This window comes from Capricornis sumatraensis, chromosome 19 (assembly GCF_032405125.1).
Source record: "Capricornis sumatraensis isolate serow.1 chromosome 19, serow.2, whole genome shotgun sequence".
Classification (NCBI taxonomy): domain Eukaryota; kingdom Metazoa; phylum Chordata; class Mammalia; order Artiodactyla; family Bovidae; genus Capricornis; species Capricornis sumatraensis.
In genome coordinates, this window is record NC_091087.1 from 32,345,897 (window position 1) to 32,372,632 (window position 26,736).

The following is a 26,736-nucleotide window of genomic DNA, read 5'->3' on the forward strand; positions in this document are numbered from 1 at the left end:
CTGAGATGGGTGGATATGGGGGCCTCAAGCCCCCGGGGGACAGAGGTCCTCAAGTGACAGCAGAGGCCCCGGCTGAGCCAGGAGCAGTATGGCCTGTGCCCTGGCGAGTGGAGAGCCGCGAGGCTGGGAGTGGGGCCAGGAGAGGGGGTGGGAGACTCGGGCGTGGAGGGAGGGGCAGCACCTGGCGGGGTCTGGGAGGCGCTGGCTGTCACGGCTCAAGGCAGGGACACCCCTGAACCTCCACCGTGCAGCCCCCACGGGGCAGAGTTGTCTGGCAGCCCAGGGTCAAAGTGAAGAGGGCGAGTTCGCAGCAGATTGACCGAAGCCCCGTACCCACTGTGAATTCATTTTAAGTGCCTGGAGCGAGGTTGGTCAAGCCCTTGCTGAAGTCAAGTGAGGGAGTCAGTCAGGGAGGACGGAGCTCAGGGTGAGTGAGGGGCAGCTAGTGTGGTGAGTCCTTGTCACCCGGGTGGGTTCCGGGGACACCCTTGAGTTCAGTGGTGCCCTTTCAGTAGCCTCCCTGGAGGCTTGTTTGGGGGGTAGAGGAGGCAGAAGCCCACTTAGAAGACGTGCTCATTCCTAGTGGTGGTGGTTTCTGAAGCAGTTTCTACTATTTGGTTCGACTGTGAACCAGTATCCTTGCAGGGTCAAGTCTGATGGTGGGCCTGAGCTGTGGGCACAGCCTTCCTTCTCCTGCACCCCACACTCATCTGTCATCTTTTGGGAAGCCCCTCCCCCCTCTCTGCACCCTTGATGGTGGGCCTGAGCCCAGCCCCCCTGTTACCACGGAGCCCCTTATGACCCAGTGGGTTCCAGGTGCCAGGCTCCTGGGAGACGTGCGGGAGGCAGAGCCTTCGTGCCATTTCTTCTAGAGACAGCAGCGCTGATGGTCGTGGTGTGAGAGCGGTGGTCCTAGTGTGAGAGCAGTGTGTCTGAGAGCGTCGTGTGTGAGAGTAGTGTGTGAGAGTGGTGTGTGAGAGCTGTGTGTGTGAGAGCGGTGGTCGTAGTGTGAATAGTGATGGTCATAGTGTGAGATTGGTGGTGATAGCTCAGGTGCTGAGGTATCTAACCGTGAAACAGCAGTTGCCCCTGAGTGGGGGGCTGCCCCCATCCGCGAGGATGGGTCGCAGAAGGGCCCGTCTATGGGCACTTTTCCAGTGCTGCATCCCCAAGGCAAAGGCCAAGACAAGGAAGAACTTGGCCTCGGCCCAAGTCCTGGAAGCAGAGCGGCCTGAGGTGAGAGCAGCCGGGGGCTGGGCCCGTCGGATTGGCCTTCACCCAGCAAAGCGTTGGAGCTGTGTTTCATTTTGTTAGCGTGGTTGTAGGCCCTGCCGGCCAGGGCATTTTGGCCTTCTGGGCAAGATCGACCCCAGCAGGTTGACCTTGTAAGTGGTTGTGCAGGTGCTGCGTGGAGGACGGGCGGGGGCCCCACAAGAAGGGAAACACTGTCTGGAGGAGTCACTGGGGCACATGGATTGAGCTATAGAGTCAGTCCTTGAAGCAGAAAGGCTAAGCCCCTTAACCTCTCCCATCTTACAAAGCACAGAACAGTGTGTCCAGTATCTTAATGACGGGTACCTACTGCTTATGTGTATAACATATACCCTCGTAGCTTCACATGTCTACTACATGCCTCGGAACAAGCGTTGGGCAGTGTTCTAGGTGCTGAATACTCAGTATGTAGTAGGGAATATGTAGCCCAGGATTTTTTTGTGTGTGTAAAGAAAACTAGAAGAATGAAAGACTCCATGTGGTTCAGTTTGAGCAAGTTCACCACGTGGACGGCACCGCGTGCATGAAAATTGTGATAAAATACATAAAACATGAATTTAACATTTTCTCCAGTTTATTGAATGACTGGGTGACTTCAGTGGAGTCAGGCTAACAGATGGCCTTGGGGTGCCATCAGCCTTTTTCCCAGAGGAACACTCCAAAGCCTGATGGCCTTGTAGATCTTACCTTTCTTCCTCACTCTCCCCAGCGGTTCTAGGTCACTTGTCTGTGTGTCGTTTAAGAATCTCTTTATCCACTTTGTTGTTAGGTTTATGTTTAGGGAAGTTTCTCAGACGTCCCTGGGTCTTGAGAAGGCAGGCTTGGATTCCGGGTTCTCCCCTGCCGCGTGCCTGCCAGGTCGAGGTGGAGGCTGAAGGCCGGTCTGAGTTGTGGTGGTCTGTGTGGTCTTGGGGTCAGTGGACCCCCTCTTCTCTGGAGGGGCAGGGAGACCCTTTGTGTGGAGCCTGGAGAGACTTGACAGGGTCAGTCTTCAGAGTCTCGCTCTCTTTTTAATTTGTGTTTGCATTTAGTTACTTACTCATTTCACTGTTTTCTAGGAGTTGGCAACATCTATGGAAGAGCTCAATATATGCCGGGAACAGCTTCTTGCAAGAGAAGAAGAAATAGCTCTGCTGATAGCAGAGCGGAATAACATCATGGTCAGTAGGGGAATTCTCACATGTTGACATTTGCCCCGCGGGGTCACCGCTGGGCTCCGTGTTGCTGTCTTTAAACTCTTTCTGGTTTTCAAGTCATTTTTCACATCTTCCCACTGAGCAGACTAGGGTGGATCAGTTTGGAGTTCTCATACTTTGCTTCAAATTTATGATGAGAGCTACTATAATTTTAGTACATTTGAGGGCGGAATTCTCTTAACCTACAATTTTGTCCATGCTACAGTTTGTGTGGGGTCTTAGTTCCCTGACCAGGGATTAAAACCCATGACCCCTGCAGAAGTGTGGAGTCTTAACTACTGGGCCACTGGGGAAGTCCACTCTAACTTTAGACTGAAGTGGCGGGATTCCGACTTGCTTCAGCATGTTTCCGGCTGTAGCATGAGGCTGAGAGGGGTTGTCGGCCCTGAATTCAAGCATGAGGTTGATGGTGCTCCTTTGGCCCTGCCCTGCAGCTGCTGCTGGAGCACCTGGAGTTCCTGGTTTCCCGGTATTCACCGTCCCTCCAGACGACGGCGGGCAAGTGGCAGGCGCAGTCCCCAGCCGGCATGACCAGCGAGCTGGAGGTGATCAAGTCGCTGAAATTACTCTTTGAGCACCACAAGGCCCTGGACAAGAAGGTACCAGCCACCCGGCCATCCTGGATTTGTACACTTGCAGCCTTGTTAGGTGGATGATGCACGTATTTATGTAACTAGTTGACTTTTGAGCTTCTTGAATTCTTGTAAATACTTTTTTTCTGTAAGAAGTCAGAGTTTTATGTGGTTAAAAAGTGTTGCCTGCATACATGCTCAGTCATGTCCGAGTCTTTGCGACCCTGTGGACTGTAGCCCACCATGCTCCTCTTTTCCTGGGACTTCCCAGGCAAGAATACTGGAGTGGGTGGCCATCTTCTACTCCAGGGGATCTTCCCGACCCAAGGATTGAACCTGCCCTCTTGCATTGGCAGGTGGATTCTTTACCATTGGTCCACCTGGGAAGCCGCCAGTTGAAAAGTATTAGTTGGTATAAATGTCTCAAGATTTATTATGTTCTGTATATCAATTTGCAATTAAAAACTAAGTAATAGAGTTATTTTAGGAAACATTTTTTTTCCTCTCAAACTTAGAATTTAAAGCTGTTAATAAGCAGATTTTTTGATGTTAAGATCAATGAGATACATTAAATGTATTCTGTTATAGTAGCCGCGTATTAGGGTGAGTATACAATGGCAACCCACTCCAGTACTCCTGCCTGGAAAATCTCATGGGTGGAGGAGCCTGGTAGGCTTCCGTCCGTGGGGTCGCGAAGAGTCGGACACTGCTGAGCAACTTCACTTTCACTTTTCCCTTTCATGCACTGGAGAAGGAAATGGCAACCCACTCCAGTGTTCTTGCCTGGAGAATCCCAGGGACAGGGAAGCCTGGTGGGCTGCCATCTATGGGGTCGCACAGAGTCAGACACGACTGGAGCGACTTGGCAGCAGCAGCAGCAGCAGCATACGCTAAGAAGTGCACTCACGTATATACACACATCAACACAGGAGGAGCACTTGAAAGGTGTAGTTTGTTAGAAGAATTAGCTGCCACACATAACAAGGTAAGTTGGATCATTCATCGTGTAATTTCAGTTAGTTCAGTTCAGTTCAGTTCAGTCACTCAGTCGTGTCCGACTCTTTGCGACCCCATGAATCGCAGCACGCCAGGCCTCCCTGTGCATCACCATCTCCCGGAGTTCACTCAAACTCACGTCCATCGAGTCGGTGATGCCATCCAGCCATCTCATCCTCGGTCGTCCCCTTCTCCTCCTGCCCCCAATCCCTCCCAGCATCAGTCTTTTCCAATGAGTCAAGTCTTCGCATGAGGTGGCCAAAGTACTGGAGTTTCAGCTTTCGCATCATTCCTTCCAAAGAAATCCCAGGGCTGATCTCCTTCAGAATGGACTGGTTGGATCTCCTTGCAGTCCAAGGGTTTGTCATTTGTATCCTTTCATTTTAAAAAAGTGTGAAGGCTGTAGTGGTGGACATCAGATGTTCTTTATCTTTCTGATTGAGGACCAGCCCACCTGGGTTATTTTAATGACTAGTAAACTAGACTTGTGGCTCAGAGCTGCAGGATCTCTTAAGCACCCCTTTGTCTAGTCGGAGACAAATTCTGACTCGAATCACCTGTTTCTATTCGGGATGGATAACATCACCATGTATTTTCTTTTTATGCTGTATTTTCAGTTTTGAGTTGAGTTTTTCCAAATGGAGTTTTGCTGTCTTTACTTATTTCTTTATTCTGATTCAATTTTTTGGTTTTCACTGATGATTCTTAAAGAGAAGAATAACCCGAAAAAGATACTAATGGACGGGGTGCTTGATGTAAATCACAAGCAAGAAAACATGCCAAGCGCCAATGGAAAGGCATGTCCTCGGTCTCACTCTCTGTCTGGTTCTCGTCTTACTATCCAGTCTGTGCGGGGCTGCTGAGACCTTTCACCAATGCATCATGTAGGTCTGAGTGGCCGTGAGGGTCGTGTGAGCTCCAGAGCGCAGAAGGCAGTTTTGACTTCACCGATTTTCCGGAAGTGCTGTGTTCCCTTCCTCCCAAAACAAGGCTGTCTAAGGTTTCCTTTCCCCCTTAGAGAACCCGCGACGAAGACCTGGCTCAGGGGCCCGAGCTCCAGGAAATCATCGAGAAGAAGTCACGGGAGCAGAGAGAGATAAAGGACCGCCTGGCAGCCCTCTCTGCCCACGTAACAGAGCTGGAGAACGACCTGGACACGGCCAGGAAGGACCTCCTCAAGTCTAAGGAAGTGAATGTGAAATTACAGCAGGACGTCCGTGAAGTGAGTGACAGTGGACGTGTCTGTTGTCCTGAGGCGGAATGTGGGTCCCTTGTTCTCCCCGTGATCTCAGCCTTGGCACGGCTGCGTGAGCAAGAGCAGAGCACTGGCGAGACCGCCACTGGCTGCCTTCCCGCCTCTGCGTCGAGGTCTCTGGGGTAGAAGAGGCCTGGTCCAGGCGGCCCGTTGGCAGTGGACCAACATGGCTGTGCTGCACCCTGGGTGTGGACTCCTCATTTCCACAAGTTCTAGGGGGCCCAGTGTGTTCCTTTTTAAAAAATTCATTCATCCACTCATTCATTTATTGGAGTTGATTTACCCTGCTGTGTCAATTTCTGCTGTACAGCAATGTGAACCAATCATATATATATATATATACACACACACACACACACACACACACACAAATCTCCCTGTGTTTTAGGTTTCCTACCCATTAACCTCACCACAGAGCACTGATAGAGTGCCCTGTGCTGTTCAGTAGGCCCTCACTCGTTGCTGACTTGATGCATAGTATCAGTAGTGTGTATATGTCAACCCCAGTCTCCCAGTTCATCCCCCTACCTGCCTGCTGAACATATTCCCGATGATGCTGAAATTTCCTTCTGATTCACTCAGGTGAGTCTGAACATCTGTGGAGCCCGCTCTCCCAGAGAGATGGGAACATGCTGTGTGGGCTCTGCTGAGGCAGCTTGCCTGGCCATCTTCTCTAGTTTTCTGAGGTTCCGCTCCTTGAAAGGATGTGTGACAGTGATACCAGCGGTCAGACAAGTCGAGTGGCTTTTGCTCACCCTCAGATCCTCAGGCCCGTGCTGTGTAACCAAGGCAGAATCAGGATGTTTCTGGCGGTCATGTCTGCGGGTGTCGTGATTTATGAGAAGCTCCCTAACGGTCACTGTGAAAACAGAAGAGAGCTGGGGGCTCAGGCCTCCTCCTGTGAGCCTCGCCTCTCCTCTCTGCACAGAGAGACAGCGCCCACTCTGCCCCACCCCTCCCCCGTGAGACTGTCTCAGAGGGCACCCCTCCAACATGTGGTACAGCAGGTGTACTTGTTTAGTAGCTCGGTGTGAGAACTCAAAACAGAAATATTTGCACACGTTTGTATAACGTGTTCACACTACTCTTTGGCAACAGGAGGAGATTAGGTGGCAGAGATTAATACACAGAGAATTCTGGAAAAAGCGTTTTTAAGACCTTTCACTTTTAATGTTAGGACAACATCGGTTACTTAGTGAGCACGGAGGGACCTGAAATGGATTTTGAGCCGGCGGACAGGAGTCGCATCGGCAGCAAGCTCTGCTCCTGGTTTGGGCGTTTCCTCCATGTGGTGTAACTGCTTGAGGAGGACTCGGCTGGAGAAGGCTGCTCCCAGTTGTGTAACACTGTGACTTCTGTTTCTACTCATTAATATTCTTATGTAATTTTGAGGAAATTGCATGAGATTTTTCCAACTTTTACCTGAGGAAATGAGCCTCAGAGCTCCCGGTAGGATCTGTTGAAGGTCCCTCCCTGTTCTGGGTCAAGCCCGCCTGTATGGTGTAGGAGATAGAGATCCTCATTTCATGCCAGATACCTTCCCTCCTGGAATTCTTGCAATGACAGAGTAGTTTAGTGTACTTTTTGTTTGCTGGTCGGGTTTATGATGTAGAAAAGAAGCTTGGTAAATCGAGTGGCCAGACAGACGTTAAGACAGATGGGTTCCATCGTGGCAAATGTGACATTTGAGGTAGGTGCGTTTTTGCTCACATCTCAGAAAACTGCCATGTCTAGGACTTTATTTTTGAGGACACTAATTTTATGTTTGATTTGAAACTTAGGATTTAGTCCAGCTTTTTTACTCTTAATTGTATCGCAATATTCTATGATAATGACTTACCTTTTCTCCTCTGCAATGCCTGGTTGTAGGCTATGGCCCAGAAGGAGGACATGGAGAAGAGAATCACTACACTTGAGAAACGCTGCCTCGCTGCACAGCACAAAGCCATCTCTGTGCACAACCTCGATGATAAACTTGAAAATGAAATCGCAAATAAGGATTCTATGCATCGACAGGTAATGGCTTTTCCTGAACTGTGTCTGACTTCTGTAGTAGTGAATACTGAGGAAGGAAGGTAAAGACCTTTTCATGCGACTCCCATGTTGGAAATCAAGTCCCAGTGTAAAGTTCTTATGACCCTAAAATACTGCGTTCAAAAGTGTGGATGTACATCATGATCAATCAGCTGTACTGAAAGGAAATACTTTTTTTAAAAATTGAGGGTGACTGCAACTTAGAGGTTTGAATTATTTGGGATGTGGGTTAACCATTTTGTGGAATTCCACTCCTGACTCTTGTCTCACTTGACTTGAATCTATTGGCTTGTTAGCATTTTTCCTGAAAGAGCAGAGAGCAGCAGGGAACTTCACAGCAGCTGGCTGCCTGTTAGGAACTTGGGTCACTGTGACAAAAGGCAGGGTTAGAGCTCCAGTCTGATTAGGATTTGTACTTCCTGTGGTTTGGTGAGCTTTACTTGCTCCTGTTCCTGTGTGGGTCTCACATAATCAGGACTTAATCAGGAAAACCAAATCTGGCTTCTCCAAAACAAAGTGAGTCAGTCTGGTGTGTGACAAAGTATATCATTGGCCCCACTACAAAAATAAAATACTAGAAAGCCATTGAAATGTATGATGTGGAATGCTAATTAAGAGCATTCTGATATACAAAATAATGGCTGTAAAAGGCAGATCAGAAAATACTACGTACCATATGCTGTTGTTTTCTGAGGGTTTTAAAGCACATCTTATTGTTTATGTACGTACATAGAGTAATACACACACAGAAAAAATAAGAAAGCTGCTTAGAAATAAATGCTAACCTCTCAGGAACCCGAGCGTATAGATCATTTCATTTTTTTTCTTTTTCAAAAAAGAATCTGTCTAAATGTTCTACACTGAAAGTTTTCAGAGGAAGAAGATCTATTAAAAGAATAATCATGCATTTACAAATGTTAGTTGACTGACATTTCCCCAGGCACACTCTGGTCAGGTTTGTATTTCAGAGGAGATGAAAGCCATATTTTGGCTTACAAGCCCATGGCCGTCTGCGGTCGGTAGGGTTCCCTTCAAATGATGATTCTGGTGATGTTTTAAGAAGGGTCAGTACTGACCCTTAACTTGTCAATAAGAATGAATAAGCTTCTATAGAAACCTGATCTTCTTTAATATATAAGAACTTTTTTTTTTCTTTAAAGACTTCTTTGGAGACGTTTAGGAAAAGCAAATACTCTGGCAGAAGGTGTTCTGCCCACTGAGACCAAGCCCAGGAACACTGAGAGAAAAATTACCGTCACGCGGCTTCCGAAACAGAACTAATCCTGTAGACACATGCATTTAGGTTTTGTCTCAGCTTACTAACAATGGCAGAGGCTGCACCACTTGGCCCGTTTTGATGTTCTGCTTTCCCTTTGTAGAAGGAGGATAAAGACCGACAGCTGCAGCTGTGCCTGGAGCCGGCAGAGCAGAAGCTGCAGCAGATGCTGACAGAAGTGGAGGCTGAGCTGGCTCAGGGGGTGGCTGCGCTCTCCAAGGTGCTTCTCTTGGTCCCCAGGGGGCGGGCGCGGGGAGGGCCTGTTCCCTTGCTGTCCCACTGTGTCACTCCCGGTGCTGCTCAGTCCACAAAGGAGCGCAGACGCGGGGGTCCTGCTGCCCGTCTGCGATGGGAGCGCTCCCTGAGTGTCAGACAGTCCCCGCTCCCATGTCATCCCTACGTTAACTTCCCTGCAGTTTTGTCCTGTGCTCTGTGTGTCCGCAGGATGCTTCAGCTCCGAGTCACTGCTGCTCAGAGTTCAGTCAGCAACTCAAAGCCTAGCAGGATACAGAACGAGAAAAATCCCATTCTCGTTAAGAGATGGCCAAAATAGCTCTGTCATGAACACAGTTTTAAGTCTTTATTCATACACTGTTGAATAAGTCACAGCGGGGCACGGTGCAGACCCAGGGCCCCACTCCCAGCTTGCAGTCCCCGGGAGCCCACGGGTGAGAGGCCGCGTCCAGGAGACGTGGCGCTGCTAGGGATATGGTGCCCACAGCCAGCTAGCCACCCCATCCTTCTGGTGGGAAAGGTGTTGCCCCGCACTGCTGGTGGGCACTGGCTGGGCATGGAGAGGCAGGCCGGGCCTGTGCTGGCCTGGCTGTTGGAGCATTGCCTGGAGCTCAGGGAGCACCTGAGGGGCCAGCCGGTTTCCGGAGGCGGGTGGTGTCCTGTGCTCGCAAACCCTCCCCGAGCAGGGTCACTAACAGCCGCCAGGGGGCGCCCTTCTGCCTGTGATCTTCCCCTCAAGGGCTGGTTTCTTCTCTCCCCTGGCATCTTTGCTGTCTGTCCCCGGTCGGCCTTGTAGTCTGAACTTTTGTCTTCCGGAAGCTCTGCCACTAAGGAGGCGAAACTGTTCGAACTTACCTCCCAGCTTAGGAAGGAGGAACGTGTGCCCTCGTGTGTCCCGTGCTTGCCACTGCCTGCTGCCCGCGCTGGCTCGCCCCAGGCAGTCTGAGGAGGGGGTCTGGGGCCAGGGGGAGCACCTCTCCTCTCACGAGCCGGTCACCAGCACCCTCCGTCACCCACGTGTCACACACGAAGCCGCGCCGGCTGCGTGAGCAGGCGTGCGGGTGTGCCCCCCGCGAACCCGGGGCCAGTGGTCCGCACAGAGCATGGCCCGCTTGCCGCCCCTGCGGTCACAGCCCGCGTGCGGTCAGGACAGGGTCGTTGCGAGCGGAGCTGACGCTGTTCTTGGCCGACAGGCGGGAGAGAGACACAGCAGCATGGAGGAGAGGGGCGTGTGGGCCGGAGACGCGGCTGGGCGGGGCCGGCGCTGCCTTTCTCCGCCGCTCCTGTCTCTGGCGTCCAGAGTGCGTGTGTGGCCCTGTCTGCTGATCCAGGCACCCAACCTCGGGAGCAGGGCCAGATGTGGTCGCCCGTAGGTGGTGGGCAGGGGCCAGGGGGTCCCCACGTTCAAGGAGGACGCGTGTTGCTCTGACCAGCCAGGCCGGGGAGCTGCTCAGCATACAGTTGGACCTTCCGAGTGGCCCTCCAACCTGAGGGAGCCAGCCCGAGGCCCGTGAAACGGAAGGCATGGTGCCCAGGTGTGGAGGTGCTTGCCTCGGACGTGGCGCTGGAGTCCCACATGCCAAACTGCCGGTCCAGACGTGGGGTGTGTGTGTAGGATGGCTGCTCCTAGACAGGAGGAGAACCGTAGTTGCGCTGCGACAGAAGGCGCTCCAGGAAAGGGCGATGGTGGAGGCTCGCATCAGAGAGCCCTGAGAGAGGTTTCCCGGAAGGGTTGGCCACACAGCGGTACCGACCATCCAGGAAATGGAGTGGGGATCCCAGGTCCAGCCTCAGGGGTCAGTACTATCCCCACCTTAGCTGTGTTCTTGGGCCTGGACTGCAGAGCCTCACATGTGGGCTCCCAGGGGGCTGTGGTTCTGAACTCCCATCATGAGACCTCGGTGAGGCTCCCTCTCTGCTTAAGCAGAGAGCTCAATGTCTCCCGATCAGGGGTGCACTTCCTTACTTTCAGAACTGCTGCTCAGAGGCTGTTGAGATTGGGGTGCTGTTTATGACTGAGCCAATTCAAAGTAAACTTTTGGTTTGCTTTAAAAATATTTGAATGCCGATGCCTTATTGGGAAAGCTGTGACAGGTTTTATTTCCTTGGGCTCAAAAATCACTGCAGACGGTGGCTGCAGCCATGAGATTAAAAAATGCTTGCTCCTTGGAAAGCTACGACAAAGCTAGACAGCATATTGTAAAGTAGAGACATTGCTTTGCCGACAAAGGTCCGTATAGTCAAAGCTATCGTTTTTCCAGTAGTCACGTATGGATGTGAGAGTTGGACCGTAAAGAAGGCTGAACACTGAAGAACTGATGCTTTTGAATTGTGTTGCTGGAGAAGACACTGTTTTAACAGAAAATATTTAGCAGAAAATAACCTGTCAACCCACTCCAGTACTCTTGCCCGGAAAATCCCATGGACGGAGGAGCCTGGTGGGCTGCAGTCCATGGGGTCGTGAAGAGTGGGACACTGCTGAGTGACTTCACTTTCACTTTTCACTTTCATGCATTGGAGAAGGAAATGGCAACCCACTCCAGTGTTCTTGCCTGGAGAATCCCAGGGACGGCGGAGCCTGGTGGGCTGCCATCTGTGGGGTCGCACAGAGTCGGACACGACTGAAGCGACTTAGCAGCAGCAGCAGCAGCAACCTGTTTTTTGATTTTTTATGATGGGATATTTCAAACATGCACAAAAGTGGACGGAGTAGTATAATAAATGCCCATGACCAATCAATTGGCCTCAGCAATTTCTAACACGGGGCCAATCTCAAATCTAGCATTCTTTTGTCTTCTCTCCATTCTTTTTTATACAGTAGGTCCTAAAACAGCTTTTTAAACCATGAAATTGATGCTCATTTTATAAATCACAGACTTTCCAACTTTGTTATTACAATTAAAAATTGCTTGAGGTAATTATTTCCAGTTTTTTAATATGAATTTTCATCTTGGAAAAGACCCTGATGTTGGGAAAGATTGAAGGCAAGAAGAGAATGGATGACAGAGGATGAGATGGTTGGGTGGCAGTTCTGGGAGTTGGTGATGGGCAGGGAAGCCTGGCATGCTGCAGTCCATGGGGGTCCTAGAGTCAAACATGACTGAGCAACTGAACTGAACTGAATATGAATTATCATTGGAAGAAAAGCTATGACCAACCTAGACAGCATATTAAAAAGCAGAGATATTACTTTGCCATCAAAGGAACACTTAGTTAAAGCTATGGTTTTTCCAGTAGTCATGTCTGGATGTGAGAGTTGGACCGTAAAGAAGGCTGAGCACCAAAGAATGGATGCTTTTGAACTGAGGTGTTGGAGAAGACTCTTGAGAGTCCACTGGACTGCAAGGAGATCAAACCAATGAGTCCTAAGGGAAATCAGTCCTGACTATTCATTGGAGGGACTGATGCTGAGGCTGAAGCTTCAATACTTTGGCCACCTGATGTGAAGAACTGACTCACTGGAAAAGACCCTGATGCTGGGAAAGACTGAAGACAGGAGGAGAAGGTGCAACAGAGGACGAGATGGTTGGATGTCATCACTGACTCAAAGGACGTGAGTTTGAGCAACTTCTGGGAGACAGTGAAGGACAGGGAAGCCTGGCGTGCTATAGTCCATGGGGTCACAAAGAGTCAGACACGACTGAGGGACTGAACAAGAGCAATCATTACAAAGAATTCAAGTGATGTTTCATGTAAAGGAAAATATGTGAAAGTCTATCTCCACTGGCTTTTTTTCCAAAATGAATTTTCTCACTTTTTGCTTTATAAATTGAATTCATTTTACACCCTTAACCCAGAATCAAGCTTCTATTTATATACTGGGAAATTCCTCCACCGACGTGTGTGTAAGCCGATCCCCTTTCAAGTGTACTTGTTTCTGAGTGTAACTCTGCTTGCTCCTCGAGCCGCTTCCACAGGAAATGGCTGGTGACACTAAGGTCCCCCAGGTGCTCTGCCAAAGAGAAGTGTTGGGAGTGACCTTTGACCAGTGAAGTCCCTGCCTCCCTCTGCACCCGCCCGTCTGCTCTGGGGATGCTCAAGAGCCCACCAGAGGTGGCCGTGGGAGGGGACCGCCTCGGGAACCAGGGCACAGGCCGCTCACGTCGTGGCTCCCTGGTGCTTTTAAAAGAACGACTGTGCTTGCTTTTGAAGTTTATGAGTTTTTGTTTTTCCTGTTTTAGGCAAGGCAAAGAGAAAAAATGAATGAAGAACACAACGAACACTCATCGGATACCGTGGATAAGCTTCTGTCTGTTTCAGAGGAGAGGCTTCAGCTTCATCTGAAGGAGAGAATGGCTGCTCTGGAGGATAAGGTGAGCCAGCTTCATGGCCCCTTTACAAGAGGCGCATGTGGCCTGGCCTGGCTCGGCCCGGTCTGTGTGTGGCGGGGGTGAGAGGGGGAATCTCCAGGACAGGAGTTGGGAAACTCCCATAGAGGGCCCCAGAGTGAATGTCTTTGCTGGTTGGAGTAGCAGCATTTCACGCTAGTCAATAAGCGTGACAGCATCCACAGGCAGTGTGTAAAGGAACAGACGTAGATGTGTGCCCACAACCCTTCCAGAAAGCCTCAGTGAGGCGGAATCACCAGTGGCCCCGATGTTACCAGCCGCTGTGCTAGAACATTCTTCTAGGTCCACCCTCACCCCTTCGTTTCTTTCTTAGAAGTTTATTTCTGGGATTTGCTGGCAGTCCAGTGGCTGGGAGCCTGCCTTGCAAGGTCAGGGACGCAGGTTCGATCCCTGGTTGGTGAGCTAAGATTCCACGTGCCACGCGGCAATCACATCAAAGGAATCGCGCATGATGCAGCTAAGGCCCGATGCAGCCAAATCAATAAGTTTAGTTCAGGATCTTTTATATAATGTGATAGAAAAGATTGAAGCAAGTAAAAGCAAGCATTCTCATATTCCAACTCCAGCCATCTCTCTTTTTATTTGCTTTGGAAAATGTCTGAGAACCTCTATCAGAGCAGCTCAGTGGGCAACAGTCTGGTTGAGGTTCGGTGAAAACCTGTCCCAGCTGCACCAGTGCCCTAAAGACGAGGCCCAGAACCTTCACCGAGGTCGGCGCTTGGGCAAGGCTTGTCTGAGAGAGACCCATGGTCACTACAAGTTCTGCGGCACATTTTTCCCCCACAAAACCCAAGATGATACCCACACCTCACTAGAGAGCTCACTTCACCCTGACCTGTGGGCTGGCCCTGAGGTGGGGATAGTTTTGTCTCAGGTTTGAATTTTACATGTGAAACCTGCTCCAGTTTCCTGAGTGACCACTGAGCTGCAAAAGCTGAAAGCAAGTATAAAGCAGTTTCACTTACCCCAGGGACCTGGCCTCCTTGGATCTAGAAGATCAGTCGGGGAAGGAGGAGTTTTTCTGTGTACAAGTTAGTGTTAACAGTTGTCATCCGGCTTCGTGCCGACACTTCGCTCTGGGCGCGAGGTCCGCCCCTCATCCCGAGGTGCTTTATGCTTTCAGACAGGAGAGTAGCCATCCCGCAGTCCACGCAACGTCTGTTAAGAATTGACTCGAAAGCACTGTATGTATCTTTTTCAGAATTCTCTCCTATGGGAAGTTGAAAATGCAAAAAAGCATTTAGAAGAAATGCAAAACGACAAGGTCCTTAAATCTCTAAATCCTTTAGAAATGTGTTAAGAGCTGAACTGACCTGGGTTCACTGTTACAGTTACTGCAGACGCTTCGCGGAAGTGGAGTTACATTTTCCTTATGGCTAGTCCACTGCTGTAACGTGTATAGCGTTTTCTGGTTTTGAACATTGAATGTGATTTGCATTATAGGTGGATTGAGAGTGTGTGGCCGTTGTGTGTGGTTCAGAATTCTAAGTAGTCCTTTCTGGGTTCACCCGAAAGCTGAGACAAAGCATGAGCCTTTCACGTGGACAGTGCTGTCCGTCAGAAAGATAATATGAGCCACATACACAATCTAAAATTTCCTAAAAATGAGCGGGCTGCTTTTCATGCTTTTTTCACTGCGAGTCTTGAAATCTGTGTGATTTCCACATCGAGCTTTGCACCGGCCTGCGTCACATCCTCAGTGTGCTGCACAAGGCGAGTGACTGCCGTGGCCGACAGCACAGAGCTGCCAGGTTGAGTCGAGTGACTCGGAAACTTGGCCGTTTGACTTGTTTTGCCCCGTGAGGAAGTGAAGTGGGGTGTAGAGGAATGAATGTGAGCGATGCCCAGGAATGAATGTGAGGTCCATGGAGACAGTCTAAAGCAATGGGAGGAGCGAGGGCAATAGAGTGAGTCCTGTCCCCCACCACCCGACCCCCGACCCCAAGTCCAGCTTCTCTCCATAGACTTCGTTGTCGTCAATGGCTGGCCATGTTTCCTCCAGAAGCTTTTCTACACCTGAGATGTGACTTCTTATTCATTATGGTTTATAAGGGTTAGTATTGTTCTGAGTGTTTCTCTTTGCGATGGAACACTTAGAGTACAATTTCTCAGAATTAAGTGTTCAAAAATGTGCGATTTTAAGGCGAGAGAATGGAGAGGATGTGCTCATCAGGCTGATGGGGGTGAACCCATAGGCAGCTAGTTCGCCAGAGCGGAGCAGGAATGATGGCAGGTGGTCCTGGAGCCAGGAAAAGGGGTGGCCCAGCCCTGGGGAGGGGTCGTGATGAAGACAGAAAGCGAAGGTACTGGCCACGGGGGACAGGGAGCCGGCAAGCCAGCAGCTCGAGGCTGCCCCTCCGTTGCTTTGAGGTCATGTCTGGGAAAACAAGGCAGGACCTGGGTGAGAGTGGGGCAGGGGGAGATTTGCGGAGAGAAGGGAGTGAGGTGTGAGGAGAGCGGGAGGGTGGCACGGGGCCCAGCAGGCACTCTTGCATGCGTCTCAGATGACAGAGGCGCCCTTGAGGTGTGCGGGGCCATCCCCAGAACAGCCCGAGGGCCTGTGCCCTGAGAGGAGAGCCACGGGAGGCTGGCCCTCCCGTCCCCTGGCTGCCCCTGCTCACTCCTGTCTGTGCGTGTTCAGACCAGCCTGGAAAACGGAGGGCTGGGAACCCGCGAGGACGGCACTCCTCGGCGAACTAGTACCAGTGATGACCGGTGGGGTGGACCCAGCGGCTGCGGAGCTGAAGGGTTTTTTTTTCTAATTTTCCTTCAGCCTGGCTGATGGAAGCAAGGATATATATTTGCAATTTTCGGTTTTTGTCTCTGACTCCATCAGCCCACCCTTGTGAATAACCTCACAGGATTGCCTTCCGTCCACGCTGAGACCTGAATGTCACCAGGCCATCTAGGAACTGGATTCTCCTCCTGCCCGTTTCTTCAGTACTGCTCGCTTAAGAGATGGCAGTGTCTCATAAGCATGGCCCATTTGTCCAAAGTCAGGGCTTCCATGTAAAATTGTGTTCAGTCCCTGATAGACTTGAGGTGCCCAGAATGTTGCTGACGAGATGTGGTCCTCTCGTGCCCCAGGTGCAGCCCCTGAAAGATCAGGACCAAGAGCGCGGGAAGCAAGCCAGCATGCTGGCCAACGTGGGCCAGGTGTTGGAGAGGGACGAGGGCATGTCAGACGGCGAGGGCGACAGGGTCACCGTCTTCAGCTCGCCTGCTCTGCTGTCGCCCAGCGGCCAGGCCGATGCCGAGACTCTGGCCATGAGGATTCAGGAGCAGCTGGACAAGATCAATGAAGAGATCTGGTGGGTGCGCCTGAGCCCAGCTCCCCGGAGACTCGGCTTCTCTGAGGAGCTGTCTTCTGCTTAGAGAAGTCTGAGTGTTCCATAGTGAGAAAACTGACTTCAGGTCTGCTTCAGGAATTTTCAGTTCTGAGATTGCCCTTGATTATAGAGCTCAGTCAGCCAGGGCATTCTGTCCACAGTGTGGTGTCAGCACTCTGTGGGGGGGCATTGTGGGGTGTCCCCCCCTCAGCTCTGGGCCCCAAGGTGGGTGAGGTCCCGAGGCAGTGTCCCCTGTGGCCCGTGCACCCTCCAGCACTGAGGGTTCGCCCTCGTGTGTCCCTCGGAGCCTTCTACGTTCTGGTGAAAAGCCACCTGGAACAGAAAAGCTGGGGTTCTGGGCTTGGCAAATTCCCACTCAGATCTGCATTTTCCTTTTTAGCTTAATACATTGTGAAGATTGGCTTGTTGTAAGACAGTGATCCATGGACCTGTGTTTGAGTTTTTCTCATCTCATCAGTATATTTAAAATGTTTTCTTTAGACCCAGTCTTGGCAGTTAGAACAGTTTACAAAACAGGATAGAACCCAAAGGCCCGCCTCGTGGTGAGCAGGGGGCCCTGGGTCTGGGGGCAGCCGGGTGGCTGGGGCCCCGAGGCCTGCCTGGTGCCACACCCGCACAGCTGTGCCTCCTGTCCCGAGTCCACGTTCAGAGTGGCCGCAGGCCGGTGACCCTGCACAGGACCTGGCAGAGCTGCTGCTCAGATTGTTCTCATCCTGTCACCCCTGGCCGAGGTGCCCATTCCCGCTGGTCGAGTGCGGGGGGCTCGGGGAAAAGGCAGGGGTGAATGGCACAACCAGAAAACACAGATGGTGCCACCTGTACTTTTGACGCTGAGACAGACTGCTTTGTGGGCCGTGTTTGAGCACAGACAAGCTCAGAAAGATTGTCTTTCCTCATCCCCGTAGGAAATTGGGAACACTTCTGTATTAATATTTTTATTTTTAGAGCAAGTTGTCAGGTAAAAATGATTTTTCCTTATGCAACAAGTTGACTTGATGTAAATGGTAAATTCTGTCCATCAACTTGTCAACAGTGAAAAACTTTCAAGATGTATAAGTAGAAGTGAAACTGGAGAGTTTACTACCTGTAAGGATCTTGTATTTTAATGGGAAAATCATTTTACTTGCATAATCATGCATGTAATCTGTATATAAAATCATCCATGACACATTAGGGGAGAAGAGCAGTAACTGTGAATTCTAGGTTAATGCAGCACATTGACCTGAATCCAGAAACTCACACAAAGCTGGTGGAGAATTTCATCAAGTGATGCGTTTGCACATACACAAGCTTAAAACAAAATGAAAAGTTCAACTCAGCACTTCATCTGGTCTGGAGACGTGTTTAGAAACTCCAGCTTGCTCGTGAATCGCTGTTTTGGTTATACGGAGTTCCGGATTCCCAGTGGAAAAGATCTGAGGCACTGACGTGCATCTCTGCCCTGAGAGCAGGGAAGGTAAAGGTGGTCAGCTTCAGGTATCTCCTCACAGGGAGAGTCACCACACAGGCCCCATCAGAATGTTAGAGTAAATAAAATCAAACGTGAATGATGAGGGGACACTTTGTAAGACTCAATGATAAGTTATTGTAAGTTTGAGAATATTCCAAAGAGGGAAAGCTGAACCTTTTTGCTGAGATGTTAATTGAGCACCTCTTCCTGGAATTTGCTAATGGTGACACAGAATGCAAGCCCAAATTTGCTGTCCAGACATGTTCCTCTGCTGACAAAGGCAGGTGATGATTTTATTCTGTTTTAGGTTCATCCCAAAAGACAAAGAGAACACGAATCAGCGGGCGGAGGGGATTGAGAGCAGGGTGGGCAGTGGGAGCTTCAGCAACCTTCGGCGCTTTAAATGCTCCAACTCCCTCAACCTGGATCTCGCCTCCTGGTATGCCAACTCCTTCCCGCCCAGCGGAGGGCGCTCCATGCCCAAAAGGAGGCAGCCCAGCCCTGAGCCAGAAGAAGACAAGCTGGGCTTCATGACGCTGGTATGTGTCTGCCTCCTCCCTGCCGCGTCCCTCCCCGAGCACACTGGTTTTCTTTTGTTTGTTTGTTTTTTCTCTTTTTACCCAGAAGAAAATCAGGTACGTTTGCTACGCTCAGAGGTCTAAGATTTTTAAAACTGCCTAGTCTTGAATCGGGCTTCCCTGGTGCCTCAGACGGTAAAGCGTCTGTGTGCAATGCAGGAGACCCGGGTTCGATCCCTGGGTTGGGAAGATCCTCTGGAGAAAGAAATGGCAGCCCACTCCAGTATTCTTGCCTGGAAAATCCCATGGACCGCGAAGCCTGGTAGGCCACTGTCCATGGGGCCACAAAGAGTCGGACGCGACTGAGCGAAATCATTCCACAATCACACAGCGACAAATTAGTCTTGATATTTGGACCCCTGGCTTAGGAATCTCAACTGGTCTGCTCACTGATGCGCCTGGCCGTGCCCTCAGGCCAGCTCTGCGTGTGAAACCAGGTTCAAAGCCCGGTGCCCCAGGGCCCTAGTGAAGAAGTCTGGCTTCCTCACTCTTCCGAGTCTGAAAACGGGATGACGACCTAGGGCTTTTGGTGACAGAGTGTGCGGCCCTAAAGCACATGTTCCAGCTTTCTTCCATGTTTAGCTTAGGTTTTGCGAGTGCATTGCTGTTTACCCCATGAACTCGTGTTTACAACTGCACTTGTATTTTCACTTTTTTTTTGGTTACCACCCGTTTCATGTTAGCTGCATTGTTAGTCGGCATATCATTAAATTAACTGTGAATCATTTAGCGGCATGTGAAGTGGTAACTAGTCCATTTTGTGGTCTTTGGAGACACTGTTTTTATAATTTGCATCGTTGGCTAATTAGTTGATATTTAAAATTCTTTGACGATTTCTCTGTAGTTTCACGATTGATTTCTTTCCGAGTGTTTGTAAAAGAACAGTTCTGTATATTTTGTCCTGCTGTTGGAGTTCTCTGATGGTGTGTCTGCTTTCATCATTGGTTGTGATTTCCTGGCTCATCCTGTTGTCTGCTCAGTGGTTGTCAGTCCAGACCCCAGCTTCCCACCACTGCCTCGCCTCGCCCCCGAGGCTGCAGTTGACCCATCCATCTCCCCTTCCCCGTCCTCCCACCTGCTCTGGTCATAGCAGTGCTGTGGTCCACAGCAGGCGTCCCCTTAGTCGGGTTTGTGCTTTGTCTTCATGTCTCATCAAATGGTGTTTTTCCCCATAGCAGTAAGTTTGAATTAGCATGTCACTATGCAGTTACAAGCATAATGTAGATGGATCCTAAACCGCATATCATGTGTCATTCATAAATGAGATTATCCTTACCTAAAGAAATGATCTTAAGTGTAGAATTAATGGACTTTTGACATAATATCCTTTCTGTGTCGGTGCTTGTTTTTAAGACTATAAATCTCATCAGCTTTTGCACAGTGAATGTCTCTACTAGACTCTTTAAAAAGCATCTTCTATGGTTAATAAAATGGAAAGACTGCACCTGCTATTATGCTAGCTTGCTTTCTTACATATTTTCACAGGGAACGTGCTTTAATACATTTATTTTGAGAACTTTTAAATCAAATTCTAGGTAAGCATTTTATGTTAATGTCCAATAGGTGGTTCGATTTGTTCAGTGTTCAAATAGGTATTAATGGTAACTTCCTCATCAGTTAAATTACTATTTTAAAGTATAACATGTTTTTTATGAAGAGAAACTAACTTATAGAGAAGTTTGGCTGAGAATAGACAACTGTTAAGGGCCTTTATTGTACAGAATGCTGTGCTTTAATAAATCATGATGTTGTAATAGAATTGTATCTTCCTGAGTAATAATTTATAGTGTTTCTCTAGTAAAACTTGAATAGCTTATTTAATTTCTGTGGTCAAAAGAAATGTTCTGTTTCCAGTTACATGTTCTCTAAGTCTTCATCTCACTTGTAAGTTTGCCATCATTTTTGCTATACTGTGTTTGTCTGTACTGATTCTTGAATTTTTAGCTTCAAAGTCGCAAGAAATCTGGTTTCTCTTCATTTCTTTGCATGCATCTATCAGCCTAGTGATTTAAGGAAGCATTGTCAAAAGGTAAACTATTTAGTAATTTAGCATGCCTCTGTTTCTCTGTGCAGTATTAGAGAGTCCTTATCATTTTACACGAATGAACCCTGTGTGGTTGTGTACTGGTGAATAATTGACATTTTAATGGAAGTAATGAAACTCACCCACCACTTAAAGTATGCTGATGGTTCTGTTGGAAATAGGTCATTTGATGGGACAATTGTAACAGTTTGCCCATCTCCCACGTGTTTGCCTTCTAATCATCTCATGCTTATTTATAATAGACATAGTATTATTTATTATTTTAAAATTTGTCTTTACTTATATTTTTGGCCATGCTGCACAGCTTATAGGATCTTAGTTCCGCAACCAGGGATCATACCAGTGTCCTGGCAGTGAAAGTGGCAAGTCCTAACATCTGGACCACCGTGGAATTTCCGCTTAGAGTATTTTTTTAAACAAATGACTGAATCAGAGCCATAGAAGTTAGATTTGGGGGAAGGCGATTTAATGACGGTGGGTAGCAGTGTGCAGGAGACTCTGTGCGCCAGGCACCTTGTCGAGTGCTTTCCGAGTCTGTCATCTAATCCCGCAGACGCCAGGTGAGGTCCAGGCTGCTGTTATCCCCATTCAGCAGACAGGGACACTGAGGCTTAGAGAGGCCGAGCACCGTGCCCAGGCTCCCACACCCAGCAGTGTGGTTCGGACTGGTCTGATCAGAGCCTGGACACTTCCTGTGGTGCCGTCCAGCCCGCTTTGCTCCAGAGGCTCTCGTGTCCATCACGGCATCCCTGATGGAGGGAGCATCAGGAGGGAGCTCGCTGCCTCTCCCGTTTGGTCACTTGGTTGAGCCCCTGTTGTTGGAGTCCAGTGCCCCGAGGGCTGGCCTTCCTTGTCCCTCTCCCACTCCCAGCCCGCTGATGGAGCACTCCTGGGGCCTTCCTGCAGGACTCGGGCAGCCGTGCTCCAGTTCAGGCAGCTCAGTGCCCGGGAGCCCTTCTGCTGGGCACAGCAGAGCAGCGTCATCACCCTGGGGTTGGTGCCCTGGGTGTGCCGCTCGCCCGCTCTGTGGCCTGCTTTGCCCTCCTGGTAAGTGAGGACACGGCACTGCCCATCCTAGTCACGTGGGCAGCAGTGGGGCGGCTCCCACCCTGGGGGAGGGCGGCCAGGCTGCGGACCCAGAGCCTTCCTTAGGAGGAGGCCCGGGGGAAGGGGCTGGCCGTGGTCCCTGACTCTAAGGCAGGTGTTTGTCTCCACTGAGTCCATAGTCAACCCAGGTGTGTCACTTCCCTGCTCTGTTCTTTGTTGTTTTCTGATTTTTAGAAGTGCTTATTTTAACTTGAATTTGAGATTGATCCCTGTTCAGTTCCATGTGGATAATTTCTAGCCTTTGTAGCCTTCTGTTGTCTGAGGTTTCTTGGTAGAGGTCAGGGGAGGGTGCCCAGTTTATCCAGCTGCTGTTAAATGAGTCCAGCTGTATTTTGCACTAAGTCACTTTGTTGTCACCAAGCTCCTGTGGGGCTGCACGGGACCAGTATTCTTTACAGAATCCCATTAAAAAAGGACTGGTTAGTTGGTTAAAACAACGCACTCATTGTTTATAAAAATACTTGCCATGCATGTTTCCTCAAACCTCCCCTGCTTAACCACACACCCAAATGTATACGTGAGACCTGTCTGGACCCCGAGGGGTTCATCTGTTCCCCACGCTGTTGCCACCAGTGTCTTTCCTAGCTGCAGACCCAGGACTAGCGGAAGAGCTGGGAGTCCAGGCGAGATCATCTTTTTCTTTTTTTTAATTAGTTTACTTTTTAATGGAAGGATAATTGCTTTACAGAATTTTGTTCTTTTCTGTCAAACCTCAACATGAACCATCCATAGGTACACATACATCCCTTCCCTTTCGAACCTCCCTCCCATCTCCCTCCCTATCCCACCCCTCTAGGTTGATACAAGATTATTTCTTAGTGAAGACCTAGGAGAGCTTTATGTAAACCCCAGGGAGCAAATGACACTCAAACTGGGTGTAAGCACTTCAGTGTGTAGCCCCCGGTCTGTATGTTACTGAGAAATACAAGCCAGACACATGGTGTTCACATGGAGGGCTTAGGTACCTTTTCTGTGTTTCACTTGTTGTCCTGGGCTCAGTAACCTGCATCATCACTACAGATGATCTTGGGTGGTGGTACAAGCTGTTTCCTTTCCTCCTTCAAATCGAAAGGTCTGGACGGCTTTGCTGAGAGGTTTCTTACTCTTGCTAGTGGTGCTTCTGAGCAGCATCTGGCGATGAGCACAGTCCTTTCATCAGGGCAGTTCATGCCATGCAGGGTTCTCGGTGCTGGCATGGCTCTGCTGTCCTGCCTGGCAGGGCCATCTGTTCGCTGGATTTCAGGGAGTGCAGAGCCCGGCTGCAGGGAGGCTCCCGTCCGGGGTCTCTGCAGTCAGTGGGGTGCTCTCGCTGCTCCACGGCCCCGCTTCTCTTGAACAAACAGTCCTTTAAGATGGCATTAAGCTAGAACAAGGCATTTTTTGTACTTGGCGGATAGCATAGCTGATATATTTTCAAGTAAGTTTCTGGTTATAATGTAAAGCCTGTGTGATTGCCTTTTTCGACACAGTCTATTGTTAGCCAATTTTACACTTACCTCACTCCCTCAGCTGCCAGCCATACAGGAAGAGGTAGAAGATGACACCATCAAATGTGAAACCTCGACCTCCGCCTCGCTGCGGTCCTTTCGGCTGGACCGGCTCACGGGCTCACTGCGCACAGCCAGCGATGAGGACATCAGGGACGCCCGCAAGTAAGGGGCCTGCTCGCCTCGTCGTCAGTTTCAGGAGCCCTGTGGCTCTTGTCTTGAAAGAGTTGCAAGGATGGTTGTAAAGGAATCCCACTGGATTCGGTGCCTGTGTTTAGTGGTGAACTTCAGGTGCCGGGGTAGAAGAGCTCAGTGACCTCAGTGATTTTAGAAAACATCTGTCTCTACGTGTTGACTCCTGTGGGAGGTCTCTTCCTGCTCTAGCTAGAGGTCTGCCAGGCCTGGGGCGCGTTCCTGATGGTTACGGCTCCATGCCTCTCGGCTTTGCTCTTGAGGGTCCCTCCCTTTTCCTCAGGGGTCTCCTCTCAGGAGACTGTCTGTCCCCTCCTGTGACTGACACTGTCCTCATTCAGAGCCCAACCTGCTGAGCTCCCGTCGTGAGCCAGGCAGCACTTGATGGAGGGCACATGTGGTCACCTGCCCAGCAGCCCTGCACAGTGACCGTCGCTCTCCTGCCACGGCCGAGGACGGTCACCCTGCAGGAGGCGGGGGGAACTGCCCAGAACTGGGGAGCTCGCCTTCTCTGGGAGCATTGTCACCTGCCGAGCAGCGACCCTGAGGGAGGGTCGGGGCGCCCTCTGCACCAGCTCGTCTGGAGTGAAGACCTCCCTCCTTGGGGGAGGGCTCCAGTCAGAGAATCTCAGCTTCCTGGGGCCATTGGTTGTGGCCGGAAGCCTGCATCGCTCGTGTGGAGTGTGGTTGGTGAAGGAGACTCCACTATCTGCTGCGAGGTTGAGGCGTGGGTGTTGCTAGGTGTCCGGTTCTATCAGTAGGTCTTATGGAGGGGTGTGTGTTTGCACAAGGGTGCCAGTTAAAGGTCATTTTCTCTCCCCGAAGCACGACAGGCTCTCAGGACGGTCTCGGGGGCAACCCCAGCAACAGCAACAGCAGCCAGGACTCGCTGCAGAAAGCCCCAAAGAAGAAGGGCATCAAGTCTTCCATCGGTCATTGGTTTGGCAAGAAGGAAAAGGGCCGGCCTGGACACACCAGCAAGGAGGCGTTAGGACCAGGTGGGTGCTTCACCGTTCAGAGGGAGGAGGGTCTGCATGTATGTCCCTTCTGTGTCTCCCCCACTGTCCCCACGAGGCTCCTGTCACTCACGCTGGGTGTCCTCCTGGGAGGAGCGGAGGAGGCGTCTGTCTTCTCTAGGGTCCGAGATGATCAGATCAGTTGATGAGTGGATGGGTGGATGAACAGATGGCTGGCTGGATGGGTGGGTGAACGGAGCATGGAATGAGTAAAGCAGATGCTTACTCCGATGAGAAACGTATTCTACGAAACGGGTTGAGTAGGAGCCGGGCGATGACTGTTTCCTCCAGAACAGTGACAAGTGTTTGGAAATGGCCTAAGTGCTCATCAGAGAGGAGTGAGGTACAATCTGTGGGCACCCCACAAGGAACAGCATCCCCTCCTTCCTGCCACTTTCCCCATCCCCAGGAGCTCATGAGGGGTTCTGCCCATGCCCCCCGCCCAGCCCACAGCCACGCAGGTCCTCCTGGGGTCTCCTCATCACACAGTGTTATCATCAGGCCCCCGTCTCGCTCGGCTTCATCTCCTTAAGGACAGGGTATGTTCCTGCCTCTTCAGCCAGATATTTGTTGAGTGTCTTCCTTTTGCTGGGTGTGGGATTTACAGGGTGAGTAAAACAGATGTGGTCTGGAGCACAGTGAAGGGAGAAGAGAGAAAAAGGAGCAGATTGTTCAGTGCTATCCCTCTTGTTAGTGAATACAACACTGAGCTGGATGGTGCATTGATTGTATACCAGATGCTGTGTGTGCCCCTTACCAAGCAGGTGCTGCCACCTCCCGATTTACAGGGGAGGAGACAGTGATGGTCACGCGGTGAGGCAGTGGTGAGGGCAGGTTCACATCCACGCAGTGGGACCATGCACTTTGCCGAGCCCCAGCCACCTCTCTGGTGGATGCAGCAGGAATGAGATGGTTCTATGGCATCACTGATTCGATGGACATGAGTTTGAGCAAACTCCAGGAGAGTGAATTACAGCAAAGCCTGGAGTGCTGCAGTCCACGGAGTGGCAAAGAGTTGGACACAACTGAGTGACTGAACTAAAACCTGAGTTTGTGCTAAACTGCTTCAGTCATGTCTGACTCTTTGTGACCCCAGGGACTGTAGCCCAGTAGCTCCTCTGTCCGTGGGATTCTCCAGGCAAGAATACTGGAGTGGGTTGCCATGCCCTTCTCCAGGGCATCTTCTCAACCCAGGGATCGACCCCACATCTCTCGTTATCTCTTGCAGTGGAAGGCAGGATGTTTACCGCTAGCGGCACCTGGAAAGCCCCAGGGAACGCTGACAACTAGGAAATGCAGAAAATCAGGGGGCTGCTCCTAAGTTAAACTGGAAGAGCAGCAAGCACAGGATGAGAAGAGGAAAACACACGAAGAGCAGCAACAGTGCCGACAGAAACAAGCCGGGATGTGTTCACCCACAAAGAAAATATCTGTGCCATTCGGAGGAGGAGCCCGCCAGCCCTTGGAGGGACAGTCGGAACGGGAATGAAAACCGAGGCCATGGTCAACAGTGCCCACCCACACGGCCCGAGTGGCGTGGTGTCACTCACCGGCTTCCTGTGTCCCCAGAGCTGCTGGGGTGACATCTGAGTTCTGAGGCCAGGCAATGTCCCCAGTGAGCTAAGGCATCCCTGCTCTCCTTCCAGTGCTGCTGTGGGGCTCTCTGTTGGCGGCCACACTCATCGCCTGCTCTGCCACCTGCTGGGGCCCGGCTGTCCCCCTGGGATCCTTTCAGCTCTTGAGCTTGGATGTTCCCAGCCCTCTGCCACGCCGGACTGGGACGCAACTCAGGACTTGGGCTTGAGATATCAAGGAGACCGTGAATCTGGAAGGACACAGCCCTGGGGCCCTGGAGTGAGCATGTGAGAAGAGCAGGAGAGCAAAGCCCCCTCGGGGAGGAAGCAGAGCTGGGGAACGTGCCCACACCCACCGCTGCCTCTGGCACAAGTGCCTCTTCTTTGCCTCTCCTTGGCCTGAAACAGACCCCAGCTGCTGCTGCTCCGCAGGTGATTCCTAAAGATGCACATCCTGCAAGAGCTATTGTCCTGCTGCTCTGGGGCTGCCTAAGTGTGCTCAGGAGCGTCAGACAAGTGGGGCTGCCACGCCTGATGCTGGGGGAGGGCCTGATGCTGGGGGAGGGCCTGATGCTGGGGCAGGAACATCTGATGCTGGACCAGGGTCTGATGCTGGGGGAGGGCCTGATGCTGGGGGAGGGCCTGTTGCTGGGGGAGGGCCTGTTGCTGGGGGAGGGCCTGTTGCTGGGGGAGGGCCTGATGCTGGACTAAGGCCTGATGCTGGGGGTTAAACGTCTGATGCTGGTGGGAAGGT

The 26,736-nt window shown here is 50.8% G+C and overlaps 1 protein-coding gene across 1 annotated transcript; it reads left to right on the forward strand.

Moving 5' to 3' along the window:
- The first annotated feature begins 1,119 nt into the window (after positions 1-1,119).
- Positions 1,120-25,698, forward strand: LOC138094957 (liprin-alpha-1-like). The gene is made up of 17 exons (XM_068990960.1): positions 1,120-1,236; positions 2,331-2,432; positions 2,903-3,067; positions 3,632-3,647; positions 3,970-4,024; positions 4,731-4,833; positions 5,055-5,258; positions 7,161-7,307; positions 8,705-8,821; positions 10,029-10,136; positions 13,017-13,148; positions 16,272-16,495; positions 18,292-18,523; positions 20,562-20,591; positions 23,223-23,365; positions 24,218-24,390; positions 25,637-25,698. Exons 1-17 carry the CDS (start codon positions 1,120-1,122, stop codon positions 25,696-25,698), a joined length of 2,130 nt encoding a protein of 709 aa, XP_068847061.1.
- The last annotated feature ends 1,038 nt before the right edge of the window (positions 25,699-26,736 follow it).